This window comes from Juglans regia, chromosome 2 (genome assembly GCF_001411555.2).
Source record: "Juglans regia cultivar Chandler chromosome 2, Walnut 2.0, whole genome shotgun sequence".
Taxonomy (NCBI): Eukaryota; Viridiplantae; Streptophyta; class Magnoliopsida; order Fagales; family Juglandaceae; genus Juglans; species Juglans regia.
The window spans coordinates 21,318,393-21,338,135 of NC_049902.1; the positions used below are offsets into that span (position 1 = coordinate 21,318,393).

General features: G+C 35.8%; 2 protein-coding genes across 3 annotated transcripts; both read left to right on the forward strand.

The window, feature by feature from the left end:
- The first annotated feature begins 1,325 nt into the window (after nucleotides 1–1,325).
- On the forward strand, nucleotides 1,326–10,557 carry LOC108986428 (conserved oligomeric Golgi complex subunit 6). The gene is made up of 10 exons (XM_018959038.2): nucleotides 1,326–1,629; nucleotides 1,710–1,857; nucleotides 1,941–2,048; nucleotides 2,127–2,194; nucleotides 7,700–7,823; nucleotides 7,925–8,071; nucleotides 8,217–8,480; nucleotides 8,560–8,838; nucleotides 9,341–9,487; nucleotides 9,797–10,557. The coding sequence occupies exons 1-10, from the start codon at nucleotides 1,352–1,354 to the stop codon at nucleotides 10,307–10,309; spliced, it is 2,076 nt and encodes a 691-aa protein (XP_018814583.1). The 5' UTR covers nucleotides 1,326–1,351; the 3' UTR covers nucleotides 10,310–10,557.
- A 1,517-nt stretch (nucleotides 10,558–12,074) lies between these two features.
- LOC108986431 (WAT1-related protein At4g19185-like) lies at nucleotides 12,075–16,940 on the forward strand. Of its 2 annotated transcripts, XM_018959040.2 has the most exons (7): nucleotides 12,075–12,398; nucleotides 12,923–12,985; nucleotides 13,118–13,234; nucleotides 13,367–13,652; nucleotides 15,174–15,329; nucleotides 16,113–16,264; nucleotides 16,561–16,940. In XM_018959040.2, the coding sequence occupies exons 1-7, from the start codon at nucleotides 12,193–12,195 to the stop codon at nucleotides 16,763–16,765; spliced, it is 1,185 nt and encodes a 394-aa protein (XP_018814585.1). In that variant the 5' UTR covers nucleotides 12,075–12,192; the 3' UTR covers nucleotides 16,766–16,940. The 2 variants fall into 2 exon arrangements, with proteins under 2 accessions (XP_018814585.1, XP_018814586.1); XM_018959041.2 differs by lacking the exon at nucleotides 13,118–13,234 and having other exon boundaries at nucleotides 16,561–16,927.
- Nucleotides 16,941–19,743: the final 2,803 nt, after the last annotated feature.

The following is a 19,743-nucleotide window of genomic DNA, read 5'->3' on the forward strand; positions in this document are numbered from 1 at the left end:
ATAATAATAATAGAGAGAATAGTAAATAGGGAAATAAAAATTTTAATTTTATTCATGGACCTTTTAAATCTCTTTTCTTAGAGCGTGTAAGTTTACACATTCTATTTGGAAAAAAAATATATATAAATTTGAAATTAAAAAAAAAATTATATTTTTAATAGTCACCTTTTTTTTATGGGAGTACGGGACATTTACACACTCTAATACTATATCTAAAATGACTAAAAAAAATCATTCCTTTTAAATATGTTAACAAATGACACTTCTTTTCTTTGGCTATATTACAACCTAGCTATATGTAAGATGAGCAATGTTAGATATAGTCTCTATTTGAAGACTGTAATATAAGTTTAGATAATTTTATTTTTAAATTTTTTTAAAATTATAAACATTTTTTCTTAAAATGAAACTTTTTCTCATTTAATAAAAAGTCTGTACATGCAATCTCTAAATAGGGATTACAAATAGAATTTTCATATAAGATTACGGTGTGATGCGCTTTAGGTGATATTTTTTTCCTTAAAATTTAAGGACACTACCCTTTGTTAGCTTAGAATAAACAATATTCATTATAATCAAAGTGTCAGAAGTCAATATCCTGGTTTCTTTACTTGGAACCGATATTGTGGGAAACCCAAAAATAATACACTAGAACATAAAAGTCGAATTCCAATATTAAAACACTGCACAACGACGTCGGTTTAGTTAACAGGAAATATTAAAACAACAGGACCCAAGTTGAACCCTGTGTACACTCAACAATTACTCAAGTAATACTATACATTATATTATCATCTTATTTTGATCATATTAAATAATATGTGACATATTTATCATTATTAAATAATAAAAAAATATGTAATAAATGATCATTTAATAATAATAAATATATCACATCATATTTAATAAGATAAAAATAAAATGATAATATAGTGTATAAAATTTTCTTAATTACAAATACCGTTTCTCAAAAATTAAATACACCGTTACAAAGTACCATTCCGTCAACCAAACACATCTTAAACAGTTGTAAAATAACATTTGACCCATGTCTCAAGTGGGACCAAGATCTCCTCGAACGGATCCAATTATCCAAATTTTTCACGGCGCTGATTCGTTTAAAATCCGGTAGTACCATTTGCCGAGAAAGAGAGAAGATTTCTGGGCCTGCTCTGTGGTCTATAATCAACCAATGAAGGTCCAGCTCACACGAAACCAAAAACAAACAAGCAGGCCATGTCCCTTAGAACTGTTGTTGTTGGGCTTTGAATTGGCCCATACTTTTCCGCGATTGTTAAACCGAAGGAAATGTCGAGCTGTGAACGCATTTGATTTAGAGAGTGAGTCAGAGATGGGGACGTCGGCGGTTGGATTGGCGCCGGGGCTATCTCGGAAACTGAAGAAGGTGTTGGAATGTAGGACGGACTCGCCGGATCTAGTGTCTTCTCTGAGCACTCTGTCTACGTTCTACACGGAGAACACCCCTCGGTCTCGGCGCAACCTGAAGAGTGCCATCGAAACCCGTGCCCTCCAAATCAACCTTGAGTTCCTCCGAGCCTCCGAAGCTGCTCAACAGGCCCTCGATCGCGTCGAGGAAGAGGTCAACTCCCTCTCCGACTGTTGCGACAGGTGTGTGTATGTCTATTTGCCCTAGATGTGAGACGAGCTGAGATCTCATCTAACACTTATGTCTTGTCCTTGTGGCGCAGGATTGCGAAGGCATTGAACAGTTGCAGTGCTAGCACGGGGGATATTATAAGTACAACAGAGAGGCTCAAACAGGAACTTGAAATTACTACACAAAGACAAGAGATCGTTTCGTGCTTCCTTCGTGATTATCAGCTCTCCAATGAAGAGGTTTTAACCTTGTCCTTGGATGTTCGTAAATTGTCATATTACTGTAGATTGACTCTCAATCTACTGGTTCTCCCTTTTTGTAGATAATTGCACTAAGGGATGAAGAGCTCAGTGATAACTTTTTCAAGGCGCTTACTCATGTTCAAGAAATTCATGCCAACTGCAAGATCTTGCTAAGAACGCATCACCAGGTTTAACTTTCTTCCTGCTTTTCTGAAGGCTTAAAATTAGTTTTTGTAGTGATCATTCACATGAGACCTTCTTAACAGCGGGCAGGCTTGGAGCTCATGGATATGATGGCTGTATACCAAGAAGCAGCCTATGAGCGCTTGTGCAGGTGACACTTCTCTTAAATAAACAATTTATAAAACGTATTTTAGCCTCTACGTCTTCTCCCCTTCCAAATTGGTAGAACAAATAAATTCGGATCCGATCCCCTTTTGAATAACATTATATCTTTACTTCATGGAACTAAGCTCGATTTTGTAATCAAGCTTGTAGTCCTATGGGCTGTGGTTCATAATGCTAGTCGATATTAGTCTCTTTTATACTAAGCTCGATTTTGTAATCAAGCTTGTAGTCCTATGGGCTGTGGTTCATAATGCTAGTCGATATTAGTCTCTTTTATGGACAGGCATTTGAACTGTAGTTTTCTTAAAGACATTGGTGCTTTTCTCTTACGTTTTTATTTTTTGGGCTAAATATCTCTACCTGGTTTCTTCATCTGTTACTGGGCTTTTCTTGTATTCATTTTAGTTTTTATTGGAAATGTGGAATAGTGTGCATCGTTTTCGATAGAATGATTGTCTGAGAAGATGAGGAGCAAAGAAATTAAAAATCGACGCCACCGGGATCAAATTTCCATCTGATGGCTAGGCCTTCTCTTCTTACGATTAGTAAGTGTTTGTTGCTAGGAACAACAGACAGAAATGAGGGAAAGGGAAAATAAATTTTTAAAGAAAAGGAAGGAAACGATCGCTGGAGAGAGAGTTCTAAGAATGAAGAAATCGATTTCTGATGACTAACTTGATTTCTGGAAATATGAGAAAGAGGAATATGAGCTGGATTGACTGCCTCTTTCTTTTCCACAGCAACTGTATCTTCTTCTTGTATATCACAGATTTGATCTTCGAATTTGTTGAAGCTTTCCTGAAAGTTGCTAGCAAAATCGTCAAGGGATTGTTGAAATACTTGGTGCATTTTGTTGTGACTCTCCCGCAAATCCTTTAGATGTTGTTGAACAACATCGAAGCGTCGAAGATTGTCTTCCATTAACTCTTTGATATTTAGCAATGATGAGATAATGTTTTCCATTCTCATAGCTTAATACAGCCGATGTCAAGGAAAGACTGCTCTGGATACCACTTGTAACATACCTGATAGTAGGTGTTTGGATGACTAGAAAATATACAAGAAAATTACTCACTTCGAGGGGAGCACCTCCATTGAAGAAAAGAAGAAGATGATAAAAGTAGAAAAAGTAACATTTGTATTAACTTTCTGATCCCCAAACCCTAGAGCCCTTGGCTCATACATAAAGGAGATAAACCCTACATGGGCCCAGGCTAACACTAAAACAAATAGGAAAATAAAACTAAGGCCCAAGACCCACTAGCTATCTTGTAGTCCAAATACATGCTGAATTGAAATTGTAAATGAAACTGGCCCAAGGCCCATAGCCCATGTCCTTCAATATTCGGGGATTGTGATAAACCATCCCTCATAGAAGCACATTGTCCACAAGGTGCGGTTTGGCTGCCACGCTTCCTTTGTAACTGGAAATTATTAACTTCTAGCTCATCATCAGTGATCCAATCAAAATTTCCATCTTTTACACCATGTCCTGCAAGGCCCAGGCAAATAGCTTTGAAAGAAACAACATATGGGGAGGACATTTGGTCAAAAACCACTTTTGCATACTCATCCTTGCCATCTTCCATAAACTTGGCAGCCGTATATGCTTCTTGAAGCCTTCCAACATCATTTGCTAACAAATTCTCAACTTCCTTCAAAATTGTCTCCACTACAGCTACAATTTTCATGGAAATAGCAGATAAAACCATCCTTGTTCCAATTCTCTCAAAGCTTAGCGCAACCTTTATGTTCATAGTAGCCCCTTGCTTGGTAAAGAAAGTTGATGAATGTGCATACAAAATAGCATATGCCAAGCTTGTCACCTTCACTAGAGCAAGCCTAAGAACTGCTTTTGCCTCCGCAATGCCATCACGCAAATAATATGACCAACTTCCGTTTGGCATTACACGAAGGGCATCCTGTAGTGGTGCCAAATATTTCAAAGAGATGATGGTGCAGAGTAGTTGGAGCAATTCAAATTTCAAGGAATTCTGCAATATTGCAAGTGGCCTCGCCATTGTTGACACAATCACCGAGAGCTCAAATAAGTAGTCATGAGCAATGACATCCAAAGACAGCTTGCAATATCAACATCACAAGTTTTGTAGCTATCTCCATTAGATTAGAATCATTTGAAAAGGTAGATATTTGAGAAGCCAACACTTTCATGCCTCCAAACTCATACAATGTCAAGGCTCCATCTTCACGAGCAATTGATACTAGGTAGAGAAATTCATAGCATTCTTCAAGCACAGATAAGCATGAATCCATCGACATTATCTCTAGTATTAGCGGAATCTTCAGATTCATATCTTCTGAAGAAGCCATTTCAGGCGACACATGTCAACAAAAACAGTAATAGATAGCTTCAAGTATGCGTCACGGTTGTCGACTCCACTGCCACCAATGCTTCCTTTTCTCATCCTTTCAATAATTTTGGGCTCCAAAGGTGAACAAAGTATAAAATACCAAGGGATGCGGTACTTGGCGAAATGAAGGAAGCCAGTCTCTCTTCGAGATCCCATTCCAGCTTCCGTAGCCTCTGTGAGTCGCGCATTAGTTTCTGGTATTTGCTTTCGTATTTTTTCAAACACGTTAGGCCCAAAGCAACCTTTTCCTTTGAACACATCCCACATCTGAATCTCCCTATAAACATTGTCATAGTCTTCCTTGCATAAGAGTTTTCTTTTAGGGATAACAGATTTCTCAAGGCAACAAGATATCCACGTGATTTTACCATTATTGAGCTTAGGCATAAGGTTCCTATGCATCACAGGATTTCCCTTAACTTTACAAGCAGGCCCACCACAATTTCCAGAATTTATAGCAAAATCTATCTGTAAACCAAAGAGCTCAGTGGAACCATGAATATAAGATAAGATCTCTAATCGTGAAACAACGCCACTTGTGACAGAAATTTTGCCTTCCCCAATTGGGTAACCCACAACAACCATGACATCTTGAGGTGCACGTAAATCCCCGATTTCGACTTGTGATACTCCTTGCAAAATCACGGAATGGGCGTTGGTGAGCACCCTCCTTTCCCTCTTCACAACCTTCTTTTTCTCTAATTCTATAGTAACCAAACCAACAGTGTCGTCACTACCATTGACTCCCCTAGAGACTTCAACGACCTCTTCTTCCAACACAGAAGAGGAAGATAGTGCGACAGTTCTAGAAGATCCACCTCCATCATTATAGCCTTGAGTTCCATCCGGGACGACACGGCGTTGTATAGAGCTGAGTAATACAGCGGTGACCTGAGCAGAGAGAGAGGGCCATATGAGGTCGTGCTGAGCGAGCCAATGATAATAGACAAGGAGGTAAAGATGTTGTTTGCGAGCCAACGTGGACCACTTCTTGCCGAGAATAGGCAGTGCTAGGAGGGGTTTTTTTTATTGGAAAGACAATGGTAAAGAGGAAATAAACAAGGGAAAGAGAGTAAGGAGTGGAAGAAAAGTTGTTGGGTTTTCATATATAAAGCAAAATCGACAGAAACAGAGCTTAAAGAAGAAGAAATGTGAGGAAATTGTCTGAGAAGATGAGGAGCAAAGAAACTGAAAATCGACGCCACCGAGATCAAATTTCCATCTGATGGCTAGGCCTTCTCTTTTTACGATTAGTAAGTGTTTGTTGCTAGGAACAACAGACAGAAATGAGGGAAAGGGAAAATAAATTTTTAAAGAAAAGGAAGGAAACGATCGCTGGAGAGAGAGTTCTGAGAATGAAGAAATCGATTTCTGATGACTAACTTGATTTCTAGAAATATGAGAAAGAGGAATATGAGCTGGATTGACTACCTCTTTTTTTTCCACAGCAACTGTTTCTTCCTCTTGTATATCTCAGATTTGATCTTCGAATTTGTTGAAGCTTTCCTAAAAGTTGCTAGCAAAATCGTCAAGGGACTGTTGAAATACTTGGTGCATTTTGTTGTGACTCTCCCGCAAATCCTTTAGATGTTGTTGAACAACATCGAAGCGTCGAAGATTGTCTTCCATTAACTCTTTGATATTTAGCAAGGATGAGATAATGTTTTCCATTCTCATAGCTTGATACAGTCGATGTCAAAGAAAGACTGGCTCTAGATACCACTTGTAACATACCTGATAGTAGGTGTTTGGATGACTAGAAAATATACAAGAAAATTACTCACTTCGAGGGGAGCACCTCCATTGAAGAAAAGAAGAAGATGATAAAAGTAGAAAAAGTAACATTTGTATTAACTTTCTGATCCCCAAACCCTAGAGCCCTTGGCTCATACATAAAGGAGATGAACCCTACATGGGCCCAAGCTAACACTAAAACAAATAGGAAAATAAAACTAAGGCCCAAGGCCCACTAGCTATCTTGTAGTCCAAATACATGCTGAATTGAAATTGTAAATGAATCTGGCCCAAGGCCCATAGCCCATGTCCTTCAATATTCAGGGATTGTGACACATTCTGTTGAAAGCCATGTTTAAATATTATTATTGTCTCCATTGTGGTTGACCATAGATAACCTAATTGACCTAAACTAGGGGAATTTCCTGCAGTCAATGGTATGGATCGTTTCTAGAAGAAAAACTGCCCCTCAATCTGCATGATGGGGTTTTACGGTTTCAGTTTCAGGGCACTGGCAAGATCCCTCGCCCTAATTGTGAAATATATATCTGACTTAATTTATAAGACTTGAGACTTGCTCAAACTATACCGCACTAGATAAATAGGTAGTATTTTCTATACTGTTACAGTTTATGGGCTATCATATAACCCTCTCCAATTGACAAAGAGATCTACAATTCCTGTGGGCATATCCCAAGCCAATCTAATTGTACTAAAAAGGTCATTCCACAAAATACTGGCAATCTCACAGTGGAGTAGAAGGTGGTCTGTAGATTCTTCGCTCTCTTTGCACATACAGCACCAGTCTGTTACAATGATATGTGGTTTCCTTATGTTCATGGTGAGGATCCTTTTCAAAGAGGCCATCCAAGCAAAACTAGCTGCTCTCAGAGGCATGCTAGTCTGCCAAATAATTCTACAAGGAAAACGGTTGTTATCCTCAGGTATAAGGACTTTGTATAAAGATCAGACAAGAACTTCCTTTTCTTGGTAGGGGCCCAGAAACTTGCATTACACTGCGGAGAGTCATGGGGAACTCCGAGAGATTAGCCACTGAAGCCTTTTGCACCAATACCATACACCTATGTGAAAGCTTCCTTGAGGTCCCTACCACTACACCATGAATCATTTCAAAATCTAGTTCTAGTCTCCTACAGCCACACCCAACACAAGTCTAGTATGATTAGAAAACACCCCTATCTTCTCCTATATTTTTCCCTAACCCCACTCCATAATAGGTTTAATAATTTATATCACATTTATATTGATATCCTTTTCTTAATATGTAATAAAATTTCATTAAAAAAGCTCTTATATATTGTTTCTTATTCCTTACTCATTTTAATTATCAATCATTTAATTATTTAATGTTTATTTGTGCCTAGGTGGGTTCAAGCAGAGTGTAGAAAATTAGGCGACACTGATAATCCTGAAGTTAGTGAGCTTTTGAAAACAGCTGTTCGCTGCCTCAAGGAGCGCCCTGTTCTTTTCAAGTATTGTGCAGAAGAGGTGATTGAGTAGACAGCTTGATAATCGATATACTTAAACATATGATATGCCTCATGGTTTTTCCTTTTGCTTTTCTCATGTTTATTCATTAATGCATGCAGGTGGCAAATATGAGGCATAATGCATTGTTTAGAAGGTTTATAAGTGCTCTTACGCGTGGAGGACCTGGTGGATTGCCTCGGCCCATTGAAGTGCATGCACATGATCCCTTACGATATGTGGGGGACATGCTAGGGTGGCTGCATCAGGTGTGACATGAATGCCTTTTGGTTTTTTGTTAATGCCTTTTACTGAGGCCTTTTAAATATATATATATATATATATACATATTTTATCGGTACTGAGGCCTTTTAAATATATAGATAATAATTTTTTTTTTTTGTATGCAAACAGGCTTTAGCATCTGAACGAGAACTTGTTCTTGTATTACTCGATCCAGATGCTGTGGTAGATACTGGACCAACTGCAAACCGATTTTCCAAGAGGCTGGAGAGTGATTTTGCAAAGACGGAGTCTGACTTGACATTTGTTTTGGATAGAATTTTTGAAGGTGTTTGCCGACCATTTAAAGTGAGAGTTGAACAAGTTTTACAGTCTCAACCTAGTCTTATAATTTCATATAAACTCACTAATACCCTGGAGTTCTACAGCTACACTGTGAGTTGAGTTCTTTTGCCATTATTTATATTACTACTTGTTTCGGATACCTTGTAATAACTATTTTTTTGAATTGTAGATATCAGATTTACTTGGGAGAGAAACAGCTCTCTGTAATACTCTTTGGGCACTGAAGGATGCAGCTCAGAAAACATTTTTTGATATTCTGAAAACTCGTGGAGAGAAGCTTTTACGGTATCCTCCCCTCGTTGCTTTGGATCTTTCCCCTCCGCCGGCAGTAAGAGAAGGAGTCTCTGTACTTCTTGAAATAATCGAGACCCATAACAGTATGATGGTTCCTGCTTCTTCAGGGAATTTTGATCCAGTGATATCTGCTTTACTTGATCCTATTATTCAGGTTGTTTTGCTTGATATCTTCTGGTAAATAGCATATGCTTAGTAATTTGCACAACGTTGTAACAGAGTAGCAGAAGTATTTCAGTGTACTTGATGTTTCCGTAAAATTTGATTTTATGTGAAGATCATTTAAAATGTATGGGTTCATGTCACTGTCGGATAGTATAATCCTGCAAACATGTTGCCTATATGTGGGATCTTTCAATCAATCAAGTGGTTCAGGTTGGCATATGCTGAGCCTTGTAAGCCAGATTTGAGGAGTCGACCTGTGTGATCGTGTTAACACGATGCTAACATAGCACTGAGCAATTTCTTTGCTTGCCTTCTTTAGATAAGCTCATTTTTTTGGACTGGATATGGTTAAAGTTGCTCGAATTTTAAAAAACTTGTCTAATAATTGAAAACATGATTTATCTGTTTGGGTTGAATTTGTGGATTGTTATAACCTCTTATTTTGTATGTAGAATATTCCCAATGAAATTTATTACCTATAATCACCGCAGATGTGTGAGCAAGCTGCAGAGGCACACAAGTCGAAGGGAGCCAATTACTCATCAAGAAGAAGTAGATTGAGTTCTGACGCAGGTCAAATGAGTAAATCATCAGTTGATGCTATCTTGTCAAATAGCAGCTCTGCTCCATCCTCCCAGGTCCGTGCTAGACTGTGTTCGAGTCCTCCGCATTTATTGCTTGCCAGATTTCAAGTATTTCTTTGCCAGTTCTAATGTGGTTCTGAACTCTTTTCCAGTCATGATTCTTTGATGGATTTACATGAACATGCATGCTATTTTCTGAATTATCCCACATTGCTTTTCTAGCGACAAAGGGATCTTATGTATTTTTTACTTTGTGTAGACAAGCTTTATATATCTTCCTCTTTTTTATTTTTTTATTTTTCTTACTTTTGAACATTCAAAATTATGTGATTAGTAGTTTCTTTTAATAATGAGTTTTTGCAGAATAATGAAACTCCTTCAAAGATCTTCATCATAAACTGCTTGTCTGCCATCCAACAACCATTATATGGGCATGAGGTTGCAGCTGAATACGTGAAGAACTTGAGAGCAATGATAGATAATCACTTGCGCATCCTCGTGGAAAAAGAAGTTGATTCCTTCTTAGGAAGATGTGGCCTGTCTCAAAAGATGCATCACTTCCATAGTTCACTGAACAAAGAGGCCGGCAATTGGGCCCCTTTAGCAGAATTAGAGGAAACATCTCCAGCCTCTCTTTCAGATTGCTTGAAGGCTTTCTTTGGGCTCGTATTGGGAAGTGAGACTTCTCTGCCAGAATTTGAGCAGATGCAGGTTCCAAAGCTGCGATCAGAAGCTTGTATCCAGGTTGCTCGATCTCTGGCTGAAGTTTATGAGCTTATATATGAGGCAATCATGGATCCTGAGAATCGCTATCCGGACCCCAAATCGCTGGCAAGGCATCCTCCTGATCAGATAAGGACCATTTTAGGAATATGAAGCTCTTATACATTTCTTAATTTGTTAGTTTTTGTTTTCATAAAAAGGCAATACACTACTTATTATTACCAGAATCATATGGAACAACTCTTTTTTCCTGCCGACAAACATGTTGTATTGTCCATTTGACATAGTATTGATATTCTTTTGTCCTTGTCACTTTGTGTTTCGATATTCTTTTGTACGTGGTTCATAGGTGAGTTGTTTTGGACATCATGAATAAAACATTTTCATTTATTTTTTTCCTATTTATTTGTTAATATTTATTTTGTGCAATTTATGGATGTGATGTTGCTCGAGTAAATTTTCCTTTACCTTACCAAGTTGTACTATACAAAAGTCTCACACTCTGCACGCCACTTAAAAAATACCTATAACATGGTTACTGTATACTATCATCTTTCATTTCATGGACTTAAGTGAAGTTTTCTCCCACTCCATTTGCATTTGGTCACGCCAGCTCTTTTTTTTTTTATTATTATTATTGGCACCAGGGAGAACAAAGTCCTGACTAATTGAGTAGTGGTCTTTACCAGTAGAATATCTTAATCATTGTTATTATTACTAGTTTTTCAAACATATAACCGGAAACAGAAGGGGTTGCCTATCTGGTGTGAGATGGCTCTTGAGAGGTATGCATGCTTTCTTAATTTTTTTGTTTTTTGGGATATGCAAAGCATCAGCTGGTTTTAGTTAATACACCATATATACTTTATAATAAAAATCTAATTACATGTGAATTTATATTTTTTTTTTTTATAAACAAAGCATTTTTCTTCTAAAAAGCAGCACACGTGCTGACATGAATTCCTGTACCGTCACTGTGCATATTGTCGGGCAATTTCTATGCTAATTGCAAAAGAGTGGTTTGTTCTTTAGATAGTATTCATAGGAAAAATCTGTTTTGAATAAAAAGTTTACGGTACCCTTGATCTAACGGTTCAAGTTTGTATGTTTTTTCTAATTCATTGGCAATCTAGTGGAAAAATATCTGTCAAGAGGACTCGAGTTGTAAAAAAGGTGAGTTTCCAAGTTGCATCCAAGCAAGGAAGGACTCAGGTACACCAAACTCGTTGCTTGCGCAAGAATAGTTGAATCTAAAATCTGGTAACAAGTCTTATTCCAATGTCAGTATGGGGCTTCCAACTTCCAAGAGATGCCATTGACCTCTAAATTCTAAAATCCACTTGCTCTAACTAAAACCGAACATCAATCTTTCCTTAAATTGTCGCATGTTATTTTTTTTTAAATAGATACGGCTAGATACCGTCTTGGGGATGATCAAATTCTACAATTTGTTTTTTTTTAAAAAAGAAAGTTGGATCTCAAAAAATAATTTATTTTTTAGGTGACAGTGAGATATCTGAGATATTCTGTGAATAGTAATAAAAAGTAATGATAGAATATTAAATAATAGTAAAAAATAAATGAAGATCTCAAATAAAGATCTTCAAATTTATTTAATTTTCATTTTTTAAAAATGCACAAAATTTACTTATTTTAAAACTGTAAATTATTCTTTGTAATAAGATCGACTGTATCAAAACTTTATAAACTCGCTCTCATTTACTGTCTAGACTAGACGGTTCATCAAATGATTGTCTTTTTAGAAGGAAATTTTTATTCAAAAAATAAATTATACGGATCATTTTCCTTTAAAGAATGGATGGACAACTGGACAATTACCACAAAAAAAATAGGGTTTTTTTTTTTTTTGGGGGTACATTTTTATCCCTTTGTACTCGAGTATTTAAATATGAGGTTTTTAAGTTTTAAGCCCAGGCACTAGGCAGTCAGGCAGGATCGACTAGCCATTGACCCATCAACCAAACAGCTATCCCCAACCCCATCAAAAGCTTCTTCGCCGCTTTCCAAGGAGAGAGATGGCGGCATCAGCAGCAGCCGGCGGTGTTGGAATAGACGTACGGAAGGCTCATATGGCCATGGCGATGGTTCAGTTATTCAACGGAGGGTACCATGTCATAACCAAAGTGGCCCTCAATGTTGGGATCAACCAGCTCGTCTTTTGCGTCTTCCGCGACCTCATTGCCCTTTCCATCCTTGCCCCCGTTGCCTATGTCCGTGAAAAGTACTTTCTCTCTCTTTTCTTTTCTTCGATTCCCATTTCTTGTCGCTTAATCACTTTTCCTTCTTCTTAATTACCACTTATCAACATGGGTAAATGGTCATGTTTAGCATTGATGCTGCATGTGAAGTATAAGGAACACCCAATTTGGGTATCCAAGATTTCCTGTTGCAGACGGGTCGAATCAGTTTCTTTCATTCAGTATATCAACAACTTTGTTCCTGTTGTCTTACTGTCCATCCCGCTAGTTTTTGCTTAGAATTACTTTCCATAGAAAAAAATCACTATAGGATTCATTTGAGTGCCCCCGTTTCGGATTTTCACTGTTATTTTTTAGACGCTAATGCAAATTATATTCTGTAATGTCATAGATTGCAGAATAAAATTAGCTGATTCGATATTTAATATATGATATGCAGTCTGGTCCACAATTGTTAATTGGATCAAACAATTTTTGTATCCCTACTCTTTAATGTAAACTGTCCATTTACAGCATCTTGTAATATTTATTTTTATCCTCTCTGTAGGCGGGTAAGGCCACCGATGACTAGACGCCTCCTCTTGTCATTTTTCTTTCTTGGGTTAACTGGGTAAGTAAGGATGTCTTTTAACCTCAATCGTACTGTTTTATTTATAGATTACTCATCATTTTATTGTTTATCTCTAAAACTGAAACAACATCCGATTGATCAATCTATCTTTGCTGCTTTAAATCCAATTAGGATATTTGGGAACCAGCTTTTGTTTCTTATTGGTCTTGGCTACACAAATCCAACTTATGCTGCTGCCACACAGCCTTCAATTCCAGTCTTTACATTTCTATTGGCAGCAATGATGGGGTCAGATTGACAAATTCTTACTGTGCTTTAACTGAGCTGATATTGTTTTTAGGCATCGCAGATACACACTTGTTTGTTTGCATTTCAATTGATTTGACTCGTTCAATATCATATGTTGACTTGTTCATGCAGTACAGAAAGAGTGAACTTGCTCCGAACTGAAGGTCAGGCCAAGGTTGGAGGCACACTCGTTTGTGTTTCTGGTGCCATACTAATGGTTCTATTCCGTGGCCCAGCTTTGATTGGAGTTGCAGAACCAGACTTTTCAGTGCAAAATGAAATAAGTGCCAGGGGTCAGCCAGAGCCTGTTGGATGGTTAATGTCTAATTTTATGGAATTCGGAATTGACCATTTCCACCTTGGAGTTTTATGCCTAATTGGGAACTGTATGTGTATGGCTGCATTTCTAGCCATTCAGGTACACATCCAGATCCTTTTGTTTTTAAATTGTGATTTGCAATGAAAATAGTTATAGATAAATAGATGAGCACTTCATGTGCATGGCTTTCTACATTTTTTGTTTGTTTAATGCACTACTACTTTGATTACTTTGAAAAATAAAATGTAATATAAAATTAGATATATTCTGGCAGGTTACTGATGTTATTTAAACACTAGCTGATATAGGGTAGAGGAAGTCCCTTTTTATGCAAACCAGGGAGCTCACAATCAGAAGTTCCATATCCCAATAAAATGTGGCTTGGGATTCATGTTGGTGCAGGACAACATGGGAGCATTTGTGATTATTGAGCTATTTTGCTATGAAGGTGGTGAGAATCAAGTGTGGATCATTTAGGAAAGTGGAGAAGTGTGGGGTGGCAAAGTAGAGTGGAGATAACCTGTTTTTCTTTGAAATCGCACGAGGACTCATGGAGAGATAATGAGATGGGAACTTTGGGAATGGTGAAGGAAAGAACTAGTTGGAGTATCATTGAATTAAGAGACCTTATGTTCAACTCTCTTTATGTATGGATGGCAGCATCACGCAATAGCTTCCATTCCCATAGCTTTCTAGAATTTATGGAATTGTGTTATTTTTCTTTATCCCTATAGTTGGATGTTCCCTATTATATACTTATAGTTGGGTTATGTCCCTTTGGCTTTAAATAAAATTTTCCCTAATTATAAAAAGAAAGAATATAAGCAAGAAAGGGAGAAAGAGCTGCTGATAAAATCAGTAAGAGATAATAGAGAAAAAGCTAGGGAGGGAGAGGGGGATGTTGGGGGGTGGGGGAGGGGATCCAAATTCCAAAGTATAGCTCAATTTATTTCTGCGCCTTCAAAAGAGTGCAAGTTACATCCTTTTATACCTTTATACCTAGGACTACTTCCCAAGGAGTAATTGCATTGTCCACTGAAAAACAACTAAAACAACTCACAAGTTATGAGGATAATTCAAGCACAACAGCAGACAGTTGACAAGAAGGGGGGGGCTCTTTGGAAGTTCTCTGCATTTTTTATGATGTGTATCTTTTCAGCTAACCAAGTTAAGTCCAACTATATCCACTCGGCAGAAAAATGCTGTTGAATTTTAGTTTGTTTACATGGAAACTCAGTTCTTCATGGTGAACTTAATTCTTTTGTTTTCAATTAGTTCATATAGGTATGGCATATCAAACAATGGGGTGGGCGGAGGCAAGAGTTTCGATTTTTAATGTTGATAGAAGTGATCATGATGATGATAGCAATAATAACAGGATGACAGTAACAATGTAAATGATAAAAAAAAGAAGGATTATAATAATAAGAAGAAGCACACTCTGTATCAAGAAATTGTAAAGTAGCTTACACTGATTAGAGAACTCAAGAGATCCCATACATTTCTAGTTACCAATGGTCCAATGCAGCTTCCAACTTCTAAAAACTATCTTATTCTAGACTTTTGTGTTTTTTGGTCAGTTGTTCTCTTTGTAATGTCAATGTGTGTGGAAACTTTCAGGCACCAGTTCTAGCAAAGTATCCTGCCAGTCTATCAGTCACAGCATATTCCTACTTCTTTGGTGCTCTATTGATGGTGACAACAGCATTCTTTATGACCAATGAGTCAACAGACTGGAGTTTGACAAAGTCTGAGCTTTTTGCTGTCATTTATGCTGTAAGTTTTTTCTATTAAGAATATCTTTGTCTTGAGTATGAATTTTCTCCTTGCCAACTCGATGCTTGTCTTAGCTGTAACTCCATCTGACTTCAAAGAACTTTTCGGTGACTTTTCATCCTCTGGGTCCATGTTATCTGCTTAACTTTTAACTTTTGAAGACAGTTCATTGTGATGACTTTGTTTTCAGAAGAGGGCGGTCCTCACTTGATCATGATTATGGTCAAGGTTGTGATGGTCCGCCTTCACTATTCCTGTAAGCTAGAGTGCTTCTATTTACTTATTTTTATCTTGAGCTTCTTGGTGATTTTTCATCCTCTGGGTCCATGTGATCTGCTGGTTATTTTAACTTTTGAAGACAGTTTGTGGTTCTAAATTTGCTCTCTTAAGAGGCCTGTCATTACTTGCGAAGATTATGGTCAATATTTTGATGGCTCACCTTCACTAACACTATAAGGTGGAGTGCACTTTTTTTAATAATCTTGCAACAGTAGGTGATTTTCCTTCCTCTGGGTCCATGTGATCTGCTGGTTATTTAACTTTTGAAGTCAGTTTATGGTTATTTAACTTTCACCCCAGAATTCACAGTTCACCATAGGTCATTTATAACGGTTGATGACTTGGTTCCATGCATATTTGTAACCCTCTTGCAAGTAATAGAATATTAGGATTGTATCTAACATTACATGCATGTATGCATTTCACTTCAAACTTTACATTTATGTATCTATCTAGCAAATGGGGGAAAATTATGGTTAAGTGCATTGCTCCTTATGTTCTCAGGGAACTGTTGCATCTGCCCTTAATTATGGACTCATAACGTGGAGCAATAAGATGTTAGGCCCTGCTTTGGTTGCTCTCTACAATCCACTACAACCTGCAGCTTCTGCCTTCCTTTCCAGAATTTTTCTTGGAAGTCCCATCTATTTTGGAAGGTTTTGCTCTAATCACTCCTAGTACACTTTTGTTGACTTGATTTATTTGTTAATTTACCCTGGATATTATGTAATACATCTTGATATGCTTACTCAATACATCTTGCAGACATCTTTTTGCTTTTGTCACTCCCCCTCCCTTTTCCTGCCCTTACCTACTAGTAATATGTTTCTGTTAGTGTTGTTTCCAGAATATCCTTTTGATAATAATGAAAATTTCTCGATTTCTGTAGTTCTTAATGGAGTTTTTATTAGAATGGTGCTGCTTACTTCATTTTTTTTACATGTTGAAACAGTGTTTTAGGTGGATTTTTAATCATTGCCGGTCTTTATATGGTCACTTGGGCATCTTATAGAGAAAGACAAGCAGCTTCGGTGATTGTTCCTACTCGGGCTACTGAGCCGCTCGTTCACAAAGATCCATCGATTAACAAGATATCATACCAGAGAGGTCTTATTTTCTCAGGGCCTTCCACCACACTGCCAAAATCCTCAGATTAAGCCATTATGTGATGGGAAGTGGTGTAAAGCTTTTCTTTTCTACCATACACCTTGCTCACATGAGATGGCACATCTTGAATGTCTTTTCTATTCATTAACTGTCTCTTGAAATTAATGTCGAAAGAAATATAATTTTCTGCATTCTCTATCTTCAAAGGATTTTATCTTTCCAATATTAGATTTTTTGGTTTATTTTTGTCCTTTGATTTCTTAGCTATATATAATATAGGATAATGCTAGGGGGCCACCCAGCTTGTACGGCTGACTGTGTCCTTGGTGTATTTGGATTTTTTTTTTATTTTTTTAAAATAATTTTTAACATCTTTAACCATTAAAAAATAATAACCCGACTGACTATCATTTTACATATAATATACTATATATTGTGAGTTTGATTCCCTAGCTATATGGTTCCAGGTTTCATCTTATCTTCTCCACGATTGCTCTGGGCCAGGAACTCTCTCTCCCATTGCTCAGTAGTATGAAATACAGTAGAAGTGGTCCCCTCTCTATAGTGAAGGAGAGGAGTTTAATTATTATTCATATTAAAGTGATTCTCTCTCTTTTGTTTGTATACAAGTAATCAAGAGAACTCGAACTCATACATGAGTGTTACTTACACGACATCATGAACTGCTGCAGAAGCATCAACTTTAACGACATCATGGAGTGCTGCAGAAGCATAACTTTAAGGACGGTGCCACTCCCACCTGGGGGCTCTGCTAATGTTTTTTGTATTTTTTTATATATTTTTTAATATTTTTAAAAAAATAAAAAAAATTATAATATTATTAAAAATATTTACTTAATCATTAAGTAAAAAATAATAATAAAAATAAAATAAAAAAGTCACAGTAGTAATTTTGAACGAGGGGAAAGATTAGTATTTTCTTAACTTTAATGAACAAACGAGTTTATCTTGCCTGTAAAGTAAGATAAATAATATTTATAATTATAGGGATATTTATTTAAAAAAATTAATTTTTTAATAATAAATTTTGTTTATTTAAAAAGATGTATATAATGTTATATAATTCATAATTATATCTAACTTTACTAATAAAATAAATACCTCTTTCTCAAGTGCTTTCACCCAATTGTTCCTCGTGGGGCCATCTTCTTCAGGTCATGTCACTTCTGTTGATGAAAATTTCTCCCGCTTAGGTTGAATGAAGATGGAACATGTTCCGAAACATAATAATGATGGTCAATTTTAATGTGATTGCTGTAAGACTCGAGATAGAAGGTGGTTAGATTGGGCGCGTTTAGATATTAAATTCAGTTAAGTTGAATAGAAATAAAAGTTAAAAATTAAATAAAATATTATTATTATTATAATATTTAAAAAAATTATAATAATTAGATAAAATAAATTAAAATAAATTTGAGATCTAAACGTATGTTTAACTTGAGGTGAGTCTAGTCAATGTGCAAGTTGCCAAGGGAAGGGGGAAATCCATGTTAATTGTGTGGTAGTTTGAGGCATGGTGAACAATATATGTTCAATGGTTGAGTGTGATGATATTTTGTTTTATTCTTACACTATATATTAATATGTGATTTATTATTTTTATTTTTTTATTTAAATACATATATTTATATATTAATATATGTGTATTTAAATAGAATAATAAAAATGATAAATTACATATTAATATGTAGTATATGAATTTTTCATATATATATATATGTAGCGTTAAGTGAGAATAAAGATGAACGTCCAAGTTGATTGTGTAAAATTACTACTTGTCTCAAAAGTTTAAGCTGATGAAAAAATGTAGATTTTATTATTTATTTTATATCTTAACACTCCCCCTCACTTGTGGGCCAGACTTTCTCTCAATGAGTAGGTCCAATAAGTGAAATATTTAATTAAATTAGGTAGAGTGTAGAGTCAGGATTCGAACTCAGAACTTGTCTATGATATTATGTGAAATTACTACTTCTCTTAAAAATTTAAATTGATAAAAAAAAAAAATTTATTATTTATTTTATATCTTAACATATTGTTCTATGATAGTATATAAGACCATATAAAGTTGTACGTAATTTTTGAAGATTTGAGGTTGGAAAATTAAACGAACAAAGTGGTGTGTGTCAGGTTGGTTAGTAGGCGGCAGTGCTTGAGACTCACGCGCGGACTTTATCCTCTTATGTTAAGGCTCATCCTGTACGTAAATCCATACATAGTCATGTACGATTTCAGGGTGGTGCGCTTGCAATAAATAAGCCGAACATGTCCCAAATTTGATGTATCGTCCTTCATCATATCTAAAAAATTAAAAGGAAAAAGAAGACAAGATTAAAGAAAGAGCATTGTTTCTATAGACGGGGCAGGGAAGGTGGGAGGAAACTTCCTCTGTCCCACTGTAGTTAAAGTTGAAAGTTGAAAAGAAAAATTATTATAATATTTTTTTAATATTATTATTATTATAAAATTTGAAAAAAATTAAATTATTTATTATATTTTATGTAAAAATTTAAAAAATTTATAATGATGAAATGAGATAAAATATTTTTACTATTCTAATGGGTATGCCAATTAGAGATAGGCATATAACTTTTTTTTATAATCTTTTATATAATTATATTTTAAATTAAAGGTAATTTTATAAAATAATATTATTTTTATAAATTATTCTATAAAAATATCCCTAATTTAATACTAAAGAGTTGTAAAAATAGTTTCATGTATATCATTTTCGACATAGTAAAGCTCTATTTAGATTGAGAAGTGATCTTAACTTATCTTATCATTATAATTTTTTTAAAATTTTTATATAAAATATAATAAATAATTTAATTTTTTAAAATATTAAAATAATAATAATAATATTAAAAAATAATATTTTATTTAATTCTTAATTTTTATCTCAACTTACTATTTAAACCGAACCTAAAAGGATGGAAACTTGTGGGTTTTCTTGGCCTTGTATCTCGAGTTTGGGCCTTATATGACATTAGTAAGAATAGACAAG